The sequence below is a fragment of the Chrysemys picta genome, chromosome 8 (assembly GCF_011386835.1).
Source record: "Chrysemys picta bellii isolate R12L10 chromosome 8, ASM1138683v2, whole genome shotgun sequence".
In the NCBI taxonomy this organism is placed as follows: Eukaryota; Metazoa; Chordata; order Testudines; family Emydidae; genus Chrysemys; species Chrysemys picta.
The window spans coordinates 47,783,105-47,801,781 of NC_088798.1; the positions used below are offsets into that span (position 1 = coordinate 47,783,105).

The 18,677-nt window shown below is 38.1% G+C and overlaps 1 protein-coding gene across 1 annotated transcript in view; it reads right to left on the reverse strand.

Annotated features, from left to right (window-relative positions):
* The window catches only part of CDC73 (cell division cycle 73), a 182,376-nt gene that overhangs the window by 6,707 nt on the left and 156,992 nt on the right, over positions 1 to 18,677 (reverse strand). The window contains exons 14-16 of the mRNA XM_005306881.5: positions 11,819 to 11,980; positions 9,925 to 10,025; positions 828 to 969 (exon numbers count right to left, since the gene is read on the reverse strand). Of these exons, the coding sequence (XP_005306938.1) occupies positions 828 to 969; positions 9,925 to 10,025; positions 11,819 to 11,980 (405 nt within the window). The remainder of the gene's footprint in view (positions 1 to 827; positions 970 to 9,924; positions 10,026 to 11,818; positions 11,981 to 18,677) is intronic.

An 18,677-nucleotide genomic window follows, 5' to 3' on the forward strand; every position in this document is an offset into this window, starting at 1 on the left:
AATGCACATGAGCAATCACTCGAAGAAGTACTACTCTGAGTACAGTCTTTCAAATAGTTTTGCGCCCACCTTATAGTAATTTCATCTGGACGACATTTCTGTAATTTGCTTATGAGAATGTCACGTGAGATTGTGTCAAATGCCTTACTGAAGACATTAAATTACATCTGAAATTATAAGACTATAAGAAAAGGAATCTAAAGTTCATTTTGATCAGTCATTTCTGGGAAGCCTTTAGAAACATTTGTGCAGTTATTTGTGGAAGATGTTGATAGGGAGATTAAAAAACAATGAAGTTTGGAAATGAGTGATTTCACTGGGATTTTCAGAGAAGCCTGAAGGAATTCTAACTTCAATGGAATTTAGGTGCCTTAGGCAGTTTTGAAAATCCCAGCCTTGTTTAAATATTTTGCTGTTAAATAATCACAGTATCAAAATCAAACTAAATTTACACATTGATACAATAGGCTCATTGTTTTCTTAACGTTTATTGAACTGCTACATGGGAAATTGTTCATAACACTTGTTCCTCAAGCTCCTTCTCTACATTATGAAAAAATTGTAGGTATGGACTTAGTATTAGTAGATGGTTCAGCAGCAGTTTTACCATCACATTCTTTTGAATTAAACTGACACTTTTCATTTCAAGAAGACTGGTTATTCCCCCTAGGTCTATCTGTACTTTTCTGGAAATTTAAGGTGGCTTTGCAGTGTCATAATCATGAACAAGCAGTATTTTGTCTCCAAGATATTGCTTGGATCTTTCCTTGACACCTTATTCTCCCTCCCCACAAAAAACTCATAGTAAAAGTTTTCAGCGTATTTACCTGTCCAAAGTTTCCCAGAAACGTAGGAATACTGGTCTGTCCAAGTGCCGTTTGTGATAGCTTAATTCTAATACTGTCACATCCCATTTCTGTACATTTGGATCTAGACGTACTTCATCATACTTGAGATGGAAAGCTTTAACTACAGGACACAAGGGAGCAATAATTAGATTATAATCATTCTCATTGGACAAAACAAAAAATTCTTCAGTTAAGAATGCACACTAGAAAATATAATTAAGGGCACACAGTCATGTCTACATTGGGGACTCATGACCCAACTCTCTTAGTATACATCAGGGGTGGCCAATCTAAGCCTGAGAAGGAGCCAGAATTTACCCATGTACATTGCCAAAGAGCCACAGTAATACGTCAGCAGCCCCCCATCAGCTCCCCAGTTCCCCCCGCCCACTGGCAGCCCTGCTGATCAGTGCCTCCCCCTCCCTCCCCGCACTTCCTGATCAGCTGTTTCATGGCATGCAGGAGGCTCTGAGGGGGAGGGGAAGGAGCGAGGGCATGGCAGGCTCAGGGGAGGGGGCGGGAAGGAGTGGAGTGGGGGCAGGCCCTGTGGCAGAGCCAGGGGTTGAGCAGTGAGCACTTCCCAGCACATTGGAAAGCTGGCGCCTGTAGCTCCAGCCCTGGAGTTGGTGCCTATACAAGGAGCCACATATTAACTTCTGAAGAGCCGCATGTGGCTCCGGAGCCACAGGTTGGCCACCCCTGGCATATATCATACTAGCAATGCTATGATTATGGGTGAAGTGGCAGTCCCTATTTTTAATGCACAGAGATTCTTGGAAAAATAGCTCACTGAGCTGAACGCAAGTCAAACGCAATTTTTTTTGGGGGGGGGAGGTTGGGGGGGGGGGGCTGACATTCTGTTTAGCCATTTCTGAGATGAAAATCAGTAAATTTAACCTGAGTTGCTTGAAAGTGAACTACTAGAGGAACATTTAGTTTGCATAAATTTAACTTTTTGTGCATAAAACAATCCTCTACACAGCAAATCTATCAGCCTACATGAAAGAGTTATTATTTTGACTCAGTGCAAAAGCATTAATTTTCTGAACACTATAGGAGGTCAATAAAATAATTTAAGGAAAGGAAAACATAGCATTGCTTTATTCAATAGCCTGCTAGAATTACTTACAATCACAGTATCAGTATCTGCACAGAATGCAGATCACAATTATAACAAGAATCCTACTACTGGAGCTGGTATGTTCTGTGTTCACAATGTTGGGCTCAGAAAACATTATTTCCCTCCCAGAAGCAGAATCCTCCTCCTTTTACTCCCCTTATTACAACTGCTCTGTCTTAGTGTGTACATTTGAGGTTGAGATTTTAACTTCAAATACCACACAAATATATAGTAGGATTCCGCCTCCCACTCCAGGCTGTTGCCTTCTCTCCAGGCTTGCTTCACTTCTTATTACTGGTGTCTACTGAAGACATAATGAAGCGTTTATCAGAGCTGAGACTCTAGGACCCATTACAACACTCTGTAACACTGATGCACAAATAGTGACCAACAGAGCTTTTATTCTGGACTACAGCTGCTGCCCCACCCTGTCAAAGAAGAGTACTGTTCTCACACTGCTGTGGTTGTGGGTAGCCACTGATCTGAATAGTGCTACCCTGCTCAATATCAGTATTCCTGTGGGGGGCTCTTGGCTCCTCGTGAACTGAGCATGCTGCTCTAGTGATTTTCAATAATGCATTCATGAGTCTCAACTCTGATACACACTCTACATCTGTAAAAGAAAGGAGTTAAAACTGATGAGGCTGCTTCCCAACCAAGGACAAGTCTACCTTCATAATGCTAAACATACATTGAGCTCTGTAGCAAGATAATATTCACTGTTTACATATTCATTTGTATAAATGGTATCTTATGCTGTGATATCGTCGGATCTCAAATTATTTTAGGTCAGTCCCAATCAGTATTATGACAGAACTTCAAGGTAATCCTAAGGTGCTGCAGGAAGTGTTTTTAATGATTCAGTGGCTGACACTTACCTCTGAGTTGGTATTTGGCTAATGCACCAACATGACATTAAGAGACACAGTATTAAATATTTTTTTTATATATCTATATCTATATATACATACACACACACACACACACACACACACTGAGATTCTTGGAAAAATAGCTGTGCATTAATAGTGTGTGTGTGTATATATGTATATGTACACACATACACAATTGCAAAATACCACCATGGAATGGATATATATACAGGTATAGATATATCTCCATTCCATGGTATTATTTTGCAATAGTAGGGAAGTTACCTGTCTCTCTTGGCCAAATTCCAATTTAGATATTACATCCAGTCTTTAATATTTAAAATTACCCCTGCAACTTCAACTTGATAAGGTATTCTGATGCATTTCCTGTCCTAAATGGTCTGGAACTTTGCTTTGGTGTTCAACAAATGCTGCATTCCAACCCAGTAGGGAATGAATTTAACTGGGGGTTAGGTGAGTGAATAGACAGACGCATGGTTTTCATAAACTCTTTGCTTACTTTGATATGGCAGCAACTAAGTAACACTGTCACTTAGATACAGTATAACTGTAGTCTACAAATAGAAAAAATCAAAACTAAGTTTAGAATCAGTGTGCTTTCAGTTCACATTTGTTGTTTTTTCAAGAGGATTTTATAGCATTTAATTTCTTATTTGAAATTACAACTAAAATAAAAAAGGTTGTGATTCAGAAGGAGCTGAGACCATATGAATGTCTTATGCTATACTGGATCAGTGGTCCATTTAGTCTATTATCCTGTTGCCAACAGTACAGAATGTTGAACCCTATAAAAAAGTATCAGACCCTGCCTTCCACCATACCTGTAATTGTGTAATACAGGGACAGAGAGGGGAGATTTCTCAGACATGAGAACAGATAACCTAGGTCCAGGATAACAAGGAGTACGCTGACTCCTTAAAGGCTAACAGATTTATTTGGGTATAAGCTTTTGTAGGTAAAAAAAACCACTTTGTCAGATGCATGGGGTGAAAATTACAGATACAAGCATAAATATCTATTAGCACATGACGAGAAGGGAGTTACCTTACAAGTGGAGAACCAGTGTTGACAAGGCCAATTCAGTTCGGATGGATGTGGTCCACTCCCAATACTTGAGGAGGAGGTGTTAATACCAAGAGAGGGAAAATTGCTTTTGTAGTGAGTCAGCCACCCTCCAGCCCCTATTCAAGCCCAAATTGATGGTGTTAAGTTTGCAAATGAATTGTAGCTCTTCAGTTTCTCTTTGAAGTCTGTTTCTGAAGTTTTTTTGTTCAAGAATAGTTACTTTTAAATCTGTTATTGAGGGAGATTGAAGTGTTCCCCTACTGCTTTTTGTATGTTACCATTCCTGATGTCTGATTTGGGTCCATTTATCTTTTTACGTAGAGACTATCTGGTTTGGTCAATGTACATGGCAGAGGGGCATTGCTGGCACATGATGGCATATATCACATTGGTAGATGTGCAGGTGAATGAGCCCCTGATGATGTGGCTGATGTAGTTGGGTCCTATGATGGTGTCGCTAGAGTAGATATGGGGACAGAGAAGGCAACTGGGTGTGTTACAGGGATTGGTTTCTCTGTTAGTGTTGGTGTGGTATGTAGTTGCCACATTCTAAAGGTCACTATCCTCCGATCCCACTGAGGAGTACCAAAAGAAACTACACCATCTACTCAAGAAACTCCTTGCTACAGCATGGGAACAAATAAATACCCCTAGGGCCCCGACCAGGGATATTCTATCTGCTCCCCAAGAGCCATAGACCTGGAAATCCTGGATGCCCCATCATCTCAGACATTGGTACTCTTACAACAGGATTATTTGGCTATTTGGACTCTCTCCTCAGACCCTAGCTACCAGCACTCCTAGCCATCTTCGAGACACCACCGACTTCCAATGCATTGGTGATCTTCCTGAAAACACCATCCTGGCCACCATGGATGTAGAAGCTCTTTACACTAATTCCACACGAGGCTGGACTACAAGCTGTCAGAAACAGTATCCCTGATGAGGCCACGGCACACCTGGTGGCTGAATTTTGTGACTTTATCCTCACCCACAACCATTTCAGATTTGGGGACAACTTATACCTTCATGTCAGCGGCACTGCTATGGATACCCGCATGGCCCCACAGTATGCCAGCATTTTTATGGCTGACTTACAACAATGTTTCCTCAGCTCTTGTCCCCTCTACTTACACTACATTGATGACATCATCATCATATGGACCCAGGGGAAGGAGGCCCTTGAAGAATTCCACCTGGATTTCAACAATTTCCACCCCACCATCAACCTTGGCCTGGATCAGTCCACACAAAAGATCCACTTCCTGAAGACTACAGTGCAAATAAGTGATGGTCACAAACACCACCCTATACCGGAAACCTACTGACTGCTATACTTACCTACATGCCTCCAGCTTCCATCCAGGACACATCACACGATCCATTGTCTACAGCCAAGCCCTAAGATACAACCACATTTGCTCTAATCCCTCAGACAGAGACAAACACCTAGAAGATCTCTATCAAATATTCTTAAAACTACAATACCCACCTGGGGAAGTGAGGAAACAGATTGACATAGCGAGACAGGTAGTCAGAAGTCACCTACTACAGGACAGGCCCAACAAGGAAAATAACAGAACACCACTGGCCATCACGTACAGCCCCCAGTTAAAACCTCTCCAGTGCATCATCAATGATTTGTTATCACAGGCCTTGGGAGGCAGGCCAATCCTCGCTTACAGACAGTCCCCCAACCTGAAGCAAATACTCACCAGCAACTACACACCACACCACTGAAAAACTAAGCTAGGAACCAATCCCTGTAACAAACCCTGTTGCCTTTTCTGCATGCATCTGAAGAAGTGAGTTTTTTACCCATGAAAGCTTATGCCCAAATAAATCTATTACTCTTTAAGGTGCACCGAACTCCTCGTTGTTTTTGTGGATACAGGCTAACATGGTTATCCCTCTGATACTTAGGTCCAGGATAAAATTAGAAGGTTTAACTGTACATGCTACTCGGTTCAAATCTTCAATCTCAAATGCCTAAGCTACAATACTTGCTTTAATATTCTGCAGTAGGTAGTTCCACAGACTAATTATGTGCGCATTGAAGCTTATTTCATTCTATTTTATTAAGGTTGCAGCCTTTTGAGTTCATTTTCATTTTTGTAGTATAGGAGAAGAAAAAGGAACATCTGACCAGACTTTTCTATGTAATTCTTTTATATAACTCTAGCCAGATCTTCACTTGCAGTTTTCTTGTCCAGTACACCAGCCCTTCATCTTTCCTTCCCACCCAAATCTTTAACCAAACCCATCTAGTCATTGTCATTGCCCTCTTATATTCATGGATCATTCTGTAGCAAAATGTACCGACATGCATGAAAAATGTAAACTTACAACACTAACATATGCACAAAATAAGGGCCTCAGGTTGCCCTTTTTGTACAAAAGTTCTCATTTCTTTATATTAGACAATTAAGAAGTTGCCTCAATAAATAAATCACCTTATGTACTAGATTGTCAAGTCAACTTCAAACCTTTTGAATGAAGACTAAGAATGAGTAAAGCAAGTTTTTTCATATCAAATGATGCCAAGCCTTTCACAATAAGCAGATAAAGAATAGATAACTGCATACCAAGACTATGCACTTACAAAGAAAATCTCTGAATGTTAAACAGAACCTCTGAGTTAAGGTTAAAGATTTCTGAACAAAAGTCAACCCACTAAAACTGACCTTCAGGTTCAACAGAAGCACATTAACATGTTAAAGCAGGAAGACCTTTAAAATGGCATTCAAATAAAATATTTATGTAGATTCAAATGGCAAAATATTCAACTTTTCATTTGATATGTCCATTTATGGATGTAAAGAGTATGCCGGTAAGAAAATTGTTATTTTTATATGAGTGTCAGTCCAAAAATACAGTCAAAACAGTTTCACAAGAAGGGCCAAAAGCTGTAGATTGAAAAGAAAACAAGGAATAAGGAGAGTAATATTTTAAGCTCCATTCACGAAACTTTACAGGATTTTAACCAGCATAAAGTGACTGAGACAGTAAAACTAGTTTGATGTGATCTGGGTAGAGTCTAATCCATGATTTACTAGATGCATTTAGATCTATTTGCTTAGATTTTATGGCCATCAACTTATTTTCCAAAATTTAAATCTACAGTAACCAGCTTTAAATCTCTGTTAATCGTCATTCTGGAAATGGGTCAGGTTGCCTCTGACAGCTTTTAGCTTCTATAAATGCTGGCAGATTACAGGTTCGAAAATGGACTGTTGCAGAAGCTGCTGATCATATTTAGTTAGGCTATTAAAGAGATTGTATAGGGGCACAATGATAAATGGAGCCAGGTAGTACCAGCCAGCACTCGCTCTTTTGAATAGCCTAGAAAATACTAAATAATTTGTTTGGAAGATGGAATAAAGCTCTTGTAGGAAGATCTAGAGATACTCTTTTTCAGGAAAATATTTTTGAAATATCTACCATGTGAGCCAATCTGGTGCATTTCTAAGGTTAAAAAGTTTGCTTTTCAGAAGTACTTTTATGAGCCAGAGAGAAAAGTAATCACATTCCCCTTTCAACTTGAACACATGTATGTCTCTTAGGCAGACAACATACTATACATTGTAACTCTCACAACCCCTTCTTAGTTTGTGTCTTCAGACTAAACTCTTTGGGGCAGGGACATTTTTCTAGCATAGCTTACTGTGTTATCCCTTTTCCTCTTTCATTTTCAGTGCCTACTGTTAACTTGTCCCTTTTCTTGCTTTCACGTCTTCCTTTCTCCATGTTCTCAGCTCTCATTCCTCTCCCTCAGTCTTGCTTCTTTTTCTCAGCTAGCATCCTTCCCTCATTTCTCTTCCACCAACTCGTTACTCTCTTCTTGCCTCGACTAGGGCAGTGGTAGGAGGACCTAGGGATTTTTAACTATAGCTCAGAAAACACAGGGCAAGAGTGAGTGTGTGGAAGAGGATTCTCAGCCTGAAGGCTGTAGCAACACCACAGGGTGGATATAAATCAATGATTTTTTTGATTGTTGTTTAAATTATAGTAAGCTTTTCTTTTTAAAAATAAACCTGTTTAAAATATGAATTAAATACAAAGTATCTTAAGGCCTAAACATACAATCTCTTAAAACATTTAAATAAAAAATAAGTACCATATATACTCGTTCATTAGCCCGTTCGTTTATAAGCCGATGCCCCAAGATGGTTAGGTAAAAATAGCAAAAACCTTATCACCCTTTCATAAGCTGACCCTATATTTCAGGGGTTGGCAAACGTCAGCTCCTGGCCTGTTAGGGTAAGCCTCTAGTGGGCCTGGACATTTTGTTTACCTGGAGCTTTCACAAGCATGGAGCCCCTCAGCTCCTTGTGGCCGAGTTTGCCGTTGAGCCGCGGGAAGTGGCGCCACTTCCCGCAGCTCCCATTAGCTGGGAACGGCAAACTGTGGCCACAGGGAGCTGAGGGGCTCCGTGCTTGTGAACGCTCCAGGTAAACAAAACAACAATGTATTAGATATTCAATTCAATGATTCCATAGAGTTTAAAATCAACAAATTTTGGTGTAGAGCTGTTTATAAGCCGACCCCCCGCTCTTTGATGCGTCACTTTTTTACCAAAAACATTCAGCTTATGAACAAGTACATATGGTATGCTATTTTGTGTGTTTAATTAAATTCCAGTTACCCTTCTAATGTAACTTGACACAAATCATGAGCAAAAAGTTAATTATCCCATAAATAATCAACGTATCATTCACCACTTTCTAACATACTAAGAACATACAGTTAATAAGCGTATGAAAATATTAGGCTATCCAATTGCTTAAATTAAAGTATATAGTTATAGTGTTCCCTCCTCAGTACCAAGATGATGTACCAAATCTAGTGTAAAGGCTGTTTTTAGTTGTAAATCAAGATGTTTTAACAATTATATCAGCCAATGAGAATGCAACTTGAAAAAGCTGATTAAAATAGATTTAAATCGAGGTTTTCCACTACAGAATCACTCAATCCACTTGCAACAGCAGCAGATGAAATGGGAGTACAGATCAGAGTAAAGGCCTGGAGTTTCCTTAGATGTCACTCCACATGTTGCAATCAGAAGAGTAAGCATCAGTTTGTGCTTGCCCATGTAAGCAAACAGCACTGGCCTCAAGGCACATTAGGCAAATTCCTGGCTGCACAGGAGTCTAAATCCAGGGCCTGCATGTCATCATCAAATATCAGCACACTAACTGCCTTTCATCTAGCTTGTACCTGAGAAGTAGCTTTACCTATGTCAGAGCTTAAAGTTTTAGGAAGACATCTTATTTTATACAAATGCCAGGTTTATAAAATACACATAGCAAAATACAAACTGACGTACCAAACTGATCATGACAAGTATTGGAATTTGAAGAGAGAAAGGAGCTGATTGCAACCCTGTAATACTCTACATTTTACAGGGTGTTTGTGAGAACAGAGAAAATGTAAACTTGTGCACTTGCTATTTCAGAAACAACTGGTGAGTACTGTGAACTTCATGAAGCAGCAAGATTTGAGAGTTGCTGGGTTGGGGTGGAGGGATATAGTTTTTGGGCTGTCTTGGAGTAAATGAAGAGAGAAGTTGTCTGATGGTCCCTGCCTGGGTGAAGGCTAGAGGAGTAGCAGTTTTGTAACAGCATACCTTCTTCTCAAGGAAGATTCGGAGCTCAGACTTAGTTAACATATGTTATCAGTGTTTCTGGGGATAAAGGGAAATCAGAGCTGTTTGAGTCATTAAGGGGTCTCCCAGAAGTGGATTAGAAGTCAACTGCTCTGTAGCAACAGCCCCCTCATCTTCAAGAAATCTACCTCGTTGAAAAACTTGTTTTCCTGAAGGTGTGTGGAAGAAGCCAGGGTGCTAGTTCATTTCCTAGAGGAAAGGGAGCTGCAGAGAGCAAGAATCATACTTTCCAAAGGTGCCAAGACACTAGCTCCCAGCTAAACCTGGACTACTGGTGGGTATGCACTGATGATAAAAACATGGAAGAGCATTTATCTGTAAGTAGAAGCTTACTTTTTGCAAAAATATCAACAGGCGATCCATCGGGCAATAGCCATGGCCAGCCTTTAAACTGCCAAGCAGGACCCTGCACAAAAACAGCGACTACACGATCCCTATAAATAAAGGAGAAGGAGAGACACACATTAAAGGACTTGAGTTTTTAGTCACAGTAAATCCCTAAAAGGAAAAAAAAAATCTCTATTATTCATATGACACAGGTTGTTGTCAAAACGACTGTGAGGACAGCATTGTACATTAGCAGTTTCTCTTTATAATGTCACCATTATAGCACATTAATGACTGCTGTGCTTCCAATACAGCTGTTTTTGCCACATGTAAGTCTCTTCACCATTCACACACTATTTTTGTATGTAATATTTCTGGACTTATGTCTGCTTTTTGTTGTATGTAGCTCAATTTCAAACTTTGTATTTATCAGAAAGCAAATCCTGTTCATTTCTTGAGATTACTCTTTAGGAATTTTTTTAAAATGCTTTGGAATTTAAAAGATAATCCCCTATGAATTGTATTGTAAACTAAATGGGATGTAGCAATTTAAAAATGCTTATTCGGCACATGCTTTAAACTTTTAATTCAAAAAGTTCATTGCAACAGGACAAACAGCTGCAACAATTTAACCCACATTTTCATAGTGTACTTTTTATGAATATACATAACTACCACCTGTAGTCGAAGACAAATCTATTCACTGTTAATGCAGAAGATAAAATTCACAAATAGCAAGTTCTTTGAGACAGGCATCATCTCTCTGCTATACATTTGTACAGCAATAGGGTTGGGGTCTCTAAGCACTACCACATTACAAATAAATAATCCCATAATCTAATTCCTAAATTTACATTATTGTAAGGATTTCAAAACCCCAATGAAGAAAAATAATCAGGTCTCTGAAATGATAAAAACACACGGCTATACACTTAAAAACATTTCTCACATTAGCTGTTACGAAGTTGAAACAATAAAACTTTAACATTAATTCCCTATCACTGATTCCACTCTGGGAAATCAATCACAAAGACGGCTTTACCTTTGTCAAAAATGTTTACCGTCTATTGAAGATGCAAGCTGCCTTTTGGTACTTCGGCAGCTATTATTATTTTCTGTTTGCCTGCTGCTCCCAACACAGAGAATGCCTAATTATCTGGAGAATTAGATCTTATTTCCTTTTAACATCCTGCTTTGAATGTTACAGACCACTAGGTCTTGTACATGCCTTAAGTATTCTTAAACTGGGAGGATAAAGAAAGAATATTGGTTATTTGATTAATCAATACTAAAGGGCTGTCTTTTTATAAACCCTCCTGAAGTGTAAAAGTACTGACAGATACTGTTTCAGCTTTTTACAGGCTCTCACAAATGTGCCTGCAGGTTAAACAAACAAACCTCTGACACATTTGCAAAAAAGATGCCCCGTGACTGGATCTCTCCCTTCACAGAGCTCCATCTTGAAGTGTATGTCAGTGTCTCTGACCGTTATGCACATTAGCTTAAAGCTGATGCAATTTATTTCCAGCTTTTTTTTTTTAATTTACAGTCAGAAATATAAGGCCCCAACATTTTCCTTCCAAATAAAATTCAGAAAGATTGGCCACAGACGAGGATTTTTCTTTCAGAGATATAACATGTTTGAGCGAATGAAGTAATATAGTAGCTCTGATCCTGAACAATTCAAGTACTACTTTCATACTCCTGGAGGGTTTCGAACAAAAAACATGGAAGTTGCTATATAATTGCTATCCAGCCATTTCTACACACATTTGTTAATGTTTTATGCACCAATTAGCTTGGAGTTATTCTACTAGCTCATTTCAAGATCTGTGTTCTTGTTCTGAAAAAGAGAACTAAAAGTGTAAAAAAATAATTCAAAATAGCAGCTCTGCTTTACCAATCTTGCGGCATAAGTTTCAGAGGCTGGTCTACCACTCGATAAGGTACAGTAACGCTGACTGTTGTGCCCCCAGGCTGCATCTGGTCCTTCCTTCTCTGTATTAAAGTTTCATTTTCTCGTTGACAGCCTTGTTTTTTCTTTTCATCGGATGGTACAAACCTAGGGAACAAAGAGGCACTTAGCAGACCCATGTTATTTGTTTGCTATAGTCAACAAGAGAAGTAAACAAACCATAACCTCTTCTGATAATGCAAGTCATCTGACAAGATCAAAGGAGAAGTTTAACAGGGTTAAAACTATTCTTTAACTCGCTATGCTTTGTCTCTGAAATGCCTCTGTATAGCAAAAGGGCATGCTAAGAAAGCTTGATCTCTAATTTTACAATTTTCTCAGAATATAGGTGATTTAAGTATTTTTAGTAGCAAAAAATAATAAAGTATTAATATATGGAGCTTTTGCGCTACATATTTATGGATTTAAGTAAGTATTTAGACAGTTTGTGTCATTAAAAAAAAGTTTATCAGATCTTTGTGCCAGACATGCAAGAAGACATAAGATGCAAGCGATGTGGTTTAATTAGGCCACAACTTTATTAACGTAACTCATATGGGAAATATTCAGCAATAACTTATTCAATGCAGGTCATCTCTACATCCTTAATCATTTCCACCTGTTTAAGAACTCCCATCTGCCCCCACCCAGTACTGGTCCCAGACAGTCTTTGGGATTCCACCCCCCCCCCCCCCCTTACGTGAGGGTTAAGGTCTGGGGGAAAAGGGTTGTCTCCCACGCTGTACCAAACATTAGGAGACTCACAGCATTCTATGGAAGATGTGAATTTACACCTCCAAAATTCTTGAAGACTAAAGCATTTACCCAAAATTCCTTTGACAATCTATTACAGTAATGATTGAATCCTCTACTTTTGGGCTATTATACACATCAACAGACCATGGATTATACAAATCTTAGACAACAGTAACATAGACCTTTGATATAACACCACCTTGTAAATATATATTGTGAATTCAAATCATGAAGCCATTATGCTCACCTATCAATACATACTGTAGCACAAAGGGTTCTAACCTAAATACCGACCATTTCATTTGAATAAATACCAACACCATAAAGATCAAATTCAAATCAGATAAAATTAGTGGAGGGAAAGAAATTCTAAATCAGTGCTTGCTGGCAGGATGTGGCCTTCCATGGCCAATGATAGTCCAACTAAAGAAACCCAGTAGTCATTGCAATCCTCGACTCCTGAATGCAACAGCAGCCACTGTCTTTGTACTCATGTCAGGATTTTTATGTTTTTGAAAACAGCACTCTTTATACTACAATTAAATTGCATCTTAAACATAAAGGGCTATTTAAACAATTGTGACCACTCATGGATCACCCTATGAGACCATTCATGAGTTCTTACTTCCTGATGTACAGACGGTTACAAACAGTATGACTAAAGGGAGCAGAGTTGATTTTTGAAAATCAAAGTGTGAGTTGTTGCCACACCTCTGGGGTCTGCCAACTTACCTACATGTGATGCGCTGGATGGGAAGTCAGAAAGCCATGGCAACAACAGGGGGACACCAGCAGTTTACCCACAACAACAATTTAAGTAATGTCAGGAAGCTCGTTGGTGCACATTTTATAGCTTTTGGCTATAGGAACTTGATTCTATACATCAAAATTATGTCTTAGCACGAACCAAAAAATTTGGGTTTTTATCATAATGCTGAAGTTAAAGATGTTTTTTATTTTTCATCTAGTTAGATAGTGAGTACTGATAAGACAGAGATGAATTATTTAACCCAGTACAACAATTCTGGATTTTTGAATGCCTAGTCTGAGGTTTTGGGGTCTCCCCCCCCCCCCCCCACAAATCATGCTCAATTATGCATGAAAAACTAAGACGATATTATTCTCATGTTTTAGATAATCTCTTAAGGACAAAATAAATCTTCCTAGCCCCAGTCCTAAAAATGCTCCATACATTTGAAGAAGTCTCTTTAACTTGCTGTAAATAAAATGCATGGAGCAGTTTGAAGAACTGTGGTCTTAGATCCCAATAATAAATAAATTTATATAGTAGTTTTTTTTTTATATATATATATATATATATATATAAATAAATAAAACTACTATATAAATTTATTTATTTATTATATATTATATTATATTATAAATTATTATTATATAGTGTTTTTAATCAGTAGACCCCAACATGCTTTACAAAGGAGGTATTACTGTCCCATCTGCAGATGGGGAAACTGAGGCACAGAGGTAAAGTCAGGAGTCCACAGTTATCTAGAGGCCAATGCAAAGCTGAGGATAGAACCCAGGTCTCCTAGTCCCAGTGCAGAGCTCTAACTACCAGAAAACAATGCATCTCCAAAATGAAAATATTTTATACTAGTAATCAGTTTAAATTTCTTTCTCAAAAAAATGCATATTTGGGAGGATCAAAATATTTTGTGGATTTGTGTCAATTTTGGCAAATTGTTTCAAAGAATTTTTTTTCATGTCAAAATGAACCATTTCAACATTTTCAACATGAAACTTTCAAATTTTTGAACTAGATTCACAAGGAAACTTAGGCCCCATTCACAAAGCCCTGAAGAAGGAAAAGATGGTGGTGGTGCCCCCTTAGACCGCATAGTCCAGGCAGCACTCACCTGTCCTGGGGGATGTGAGAGACTAAGATTTGTCTAAAATGCTGTTTTTGTGCATTTTAATGGAATTTGGATTTCTTTAGACCTTGAAACAAAATCAGAAGTAAAATTATTATAAAATATTAATCTGGTCTAGTAAATAAGAAATGCATTCATTGTTCACCATCTTCTAAATAATAAAAAATTAAGTATCTGAATAAATGTAAGTTAAGCTATATAACTGCATAAAAGAGTACATAGACATAGTGCAGTCTCCCAGTTAGCAAAAAGCAGCATCAAATTTAGTATACAGGCTATATTTAGTTGCAAATGAACATATTGCAATGGTTATCAACTAATGAAAAATCAATATTTCTTTAGGAAAAGAAATAAAAAGTATAAATGCAAAACAAGATTAAAATAAATTTAAATCAAGATTTCCATCTTGACCATTTAAATCATGATTAAAATCAGTGATTTAAATTGCCTCGACCCTGCAGGTGTGTGCTCTAAGAACATCTCTCCTGTTGGAGTTGTCCTACTTTGTATAAAATTTTAAATATTCATTGGGCAAGAAAGAAAAAGGATGACTCTCTAAATGTGGTTAGGGCATTCACCTGGGATAGAGGTCACCCGGGTTCCAGTCCTCACTCCAATTAATATTTACTGCCCCCCCATCCCTTCTCGATTTTGTGAATGATGCCTAAGGGTACGTCTAACACTGCAATTAGACACCCGCAACTGGCCCATGCCAGCTGACTTGGACTCTCCGGGCACTAGCTAAGAGACTGTTCATCTGCAGTGTAGACGTTCAGGCTGGAAATCTAGCCTTGTTAATCTAACCTTGTTTACAAGTTCCCTTTGTTTTTATTAAAAATGGTGAAAACTTTCCAAAATCAAAACTGAAAGCCTTTCAGATTTCTTAAAAGTTGCGAAATTTTCAGGTTGACCCAAAACTATTCCTCCCTCCTCCCTCCCCCCCCCCCGAACTGCCAACAATCTAACAATCTGAAAAATCAGTAATTCATATACCTTTAACAGCAATTATGGTTCATGCTGGATTCGTAGTACCACAGCTAGAGAAACATTTATTTTTTGTGTAATTACAAATAGTTAAAAAAAGAAAATCAGAATGTGTTCCACTTTTAATGCCAAGATAAATCAGAAGTTCTGGTGCTAAATTTTGGAACATATTATCTTGTACATATTTAGGAAGATAAATAGTTATCAGAAATAAAGTAACATTTAAAAATGGGCTGCACTCTTATTGTTTCATGCTGACAGAAGAATGTTACATTAGTTTTTCAATTTTTTCTCTTGCTTAATTTACACATTTGAAAAATCAGATCCTGCTTAGATTGGAAGACACTAACTGTAAATGACCAGAAAACTAGCCAAAGAGTCAAGATAATGAAAGCTGAAAAACTAAGATGGGAAAAGGATTTTAGTCAGACTGATCATAAATTCTAGCTTTTGTTAACACCTATTTATCTTACCAGTGATCTTCAGACTAATTAACAATTTGGAAAAGGAAGTTTGTTTCAGATTCAACACCACTATCTCTTTAATTAGGAAGCGAGAATTTATTTTTATTTTTATATATATATATCTATATATAGATATATCTATATATTAATTAATTAATTATCGCTTCCTAATTAAAGATACATAGATCTAGATATTTATCTATCTATCTATCTATCTCAGGAGACCCATTTTAAGACTGCAGAAAAAGGGCACAATCCCAATTTTTAAAATGTACTTTGCAGGTCATCTTTAACAGTACTTAATTGTACTGGGATAGTAAAAAGCTGGAAATGACTCAGAATTGGGAAGTAAAATTAACCAGCATTACAGTTATGTTGATAAAAGTGTGATTCATGAGGCACAAGACAAATTAGAATTTTATTTTTCTTATCTAATGCATGTAACACCATAGAGCACTCGAACTAGAAATGGCTATGCATAAGGCACCCTGGAAAAGACTTGGTAAAGCAAAGAATAGACTGATTTAAAAAAAAATACTGATTTTTATAAATATCTTTTATACTCCTCAAAATAGTATAAAATATTTTAAGGCATACATATTCTTCTGATATAGGCTCTGAAATGATTAAACAATATGAAGGGGCAATACATTAAAACATATTTTACTCTATACATCTTATAAGGAAGAAAAAAATGGCATATTGGACATCACAACTCTTTATAGAGCAACTCATGGCAACCATCAAATGCTAGAAATGCATTAAAATGCCTCTGATGCTGCAGCTAAGACATCGCCACCAGAATCAGTTCTATTTCAGAACAAGAACTACAATTTGATTTAACAGTTCTTCTGAAGAATGCTAATCGAGTACCATATATACTCGTTCATTAGCTCATTCATTTAGAAGCCAACCCCCCCCAAGATGGTTAGGTAAAAATAGCAAAAACTGTATGACCCTTTCATAAGCCGACCCTATATTTCAGGGGTTGGCAAACTTTAGCTCCTGGCCCGTTAGGGTAAGTCTCTAGCGGGCCTGGATGTTTTGTTTACTTGGAGTGTTCACAGGCATGGAGCCCCTCAGAGCTCCCATTGGCTGGGAACGGTGAACCGCGGCCACAGGGAGCTGAGGGCCTCCATGCAGACAGTCCAGGTAAACAAAACAACAATGTATTAGATATTCAATTCAATGATTCCACAGAATATTAGATCATCAAATTTTAGCGTAGACCTGTTTATAAGTCGACCCCCACTCTTTGATGTGTCACTTTTTTACCGAAAATATTCAACTTATGAACGAGTATATACGGTAGGTATTTCTAACGAGAGATCAATCACCACCACAGCCTCAAAGTGACGGGATCTGAAAATTCCAAGGTGGGAATGAACAGGACCAAGTGGATTCCACAGTGTAGGTTACAATATTTAAAAGTCTGTTTAGCTAAATCAACCACAGTTATGAGAGAATATAGCAACCCTACGTAGACTTACTCATAAACTAAGGATATTAATCTTCTACTATTGACTGGATATTACTTGAAGTCTACACCTCCCTTTCCTTCCCCAAAGGGATGTGAAGCCCACAGGAAATTTGAACTCTGAATTAAGATCTCATCACAAGTCGTATTTGGAGCCCTATGGCAGCCATTGTGTGTTGATCCACTGATGCAATCTGTCCGTAAAATCCAGTGGATCTGGCCACTGGGAAATCCTCTGGTGACAATAGTTGCAGCAGCTCTTAACACCCGGCACACAATTCCTGGCCCCCAGTGTAAAGAGATGGCTGAGAGGCCCTTGTATTCAGCTGATTCCCAGCTGCTGGAGTGACTCCTTCAGGATTGTGGGAGCCAGGTGCAAATTAGGAGCAGCTTTTTTCAGCAAGCACTAGCCTGTTCAGTCCCTGGTAGCCCTGAATTTAAAGCCACCACTGTCTTCCCTACACCCCCAGGCCAGTACCAAGCACAGCTCTGCACATCACAGGATCTGGCTCCCTATTCCAAATCGTTCCCTAAAAATAAGCCATTAACCTTAATACATCTTTCAAACTATGGTTGGGCCCAAATGATTGGTTAATTCACCAGTCAACCATTGGTGAAATTGTCAAATATCACCAAAAGTGGTCAAATATTTTGAAGTACTTATTTGTTAGAAGTGTAACAAAACAGAGGAAGACTATGGCCTCAACTAGGATTAGCATTAGACAGATATTTATGCCTAATTACAAAAACAAAACAAAACCCTAACTTACTTAGCTGAGTTTTTTCAACTCAGAAAAACGTGAAACAGTGAAATGAAGTTCTAAAAAATAAATTTTTTTAGTATTGTTAGGTTAGCATTTAAATGTGAACACTATTCAGGACTGAACTGATACAAAAAAGGCAAAATGAAATAAAACAGAAAAACACAGCAACTATAAAAGAAACAAATATTTGCATTTGTGCTCGATAGGCAGCAGACCAATTCAAGCTTCTTGCTTTTCATTATTATTCGTTACCATCCTCAACTGCTTCATCTATATCATTATCATCAAATTTAATCAGTATCTCCTTCTTCCTCTTCATCTAATGAAGTCAAAATTTTGATGCTGAAAAGTTTGCATGGTAAAATAGTGATGGATTCCCAAAGGGAATCTTATCACTAACAGTTTTTAAAACAATCCATGGAACAAAGCCAAACTTTGCAACACTGAACTTGAAAGTAAAACTAACCTAGT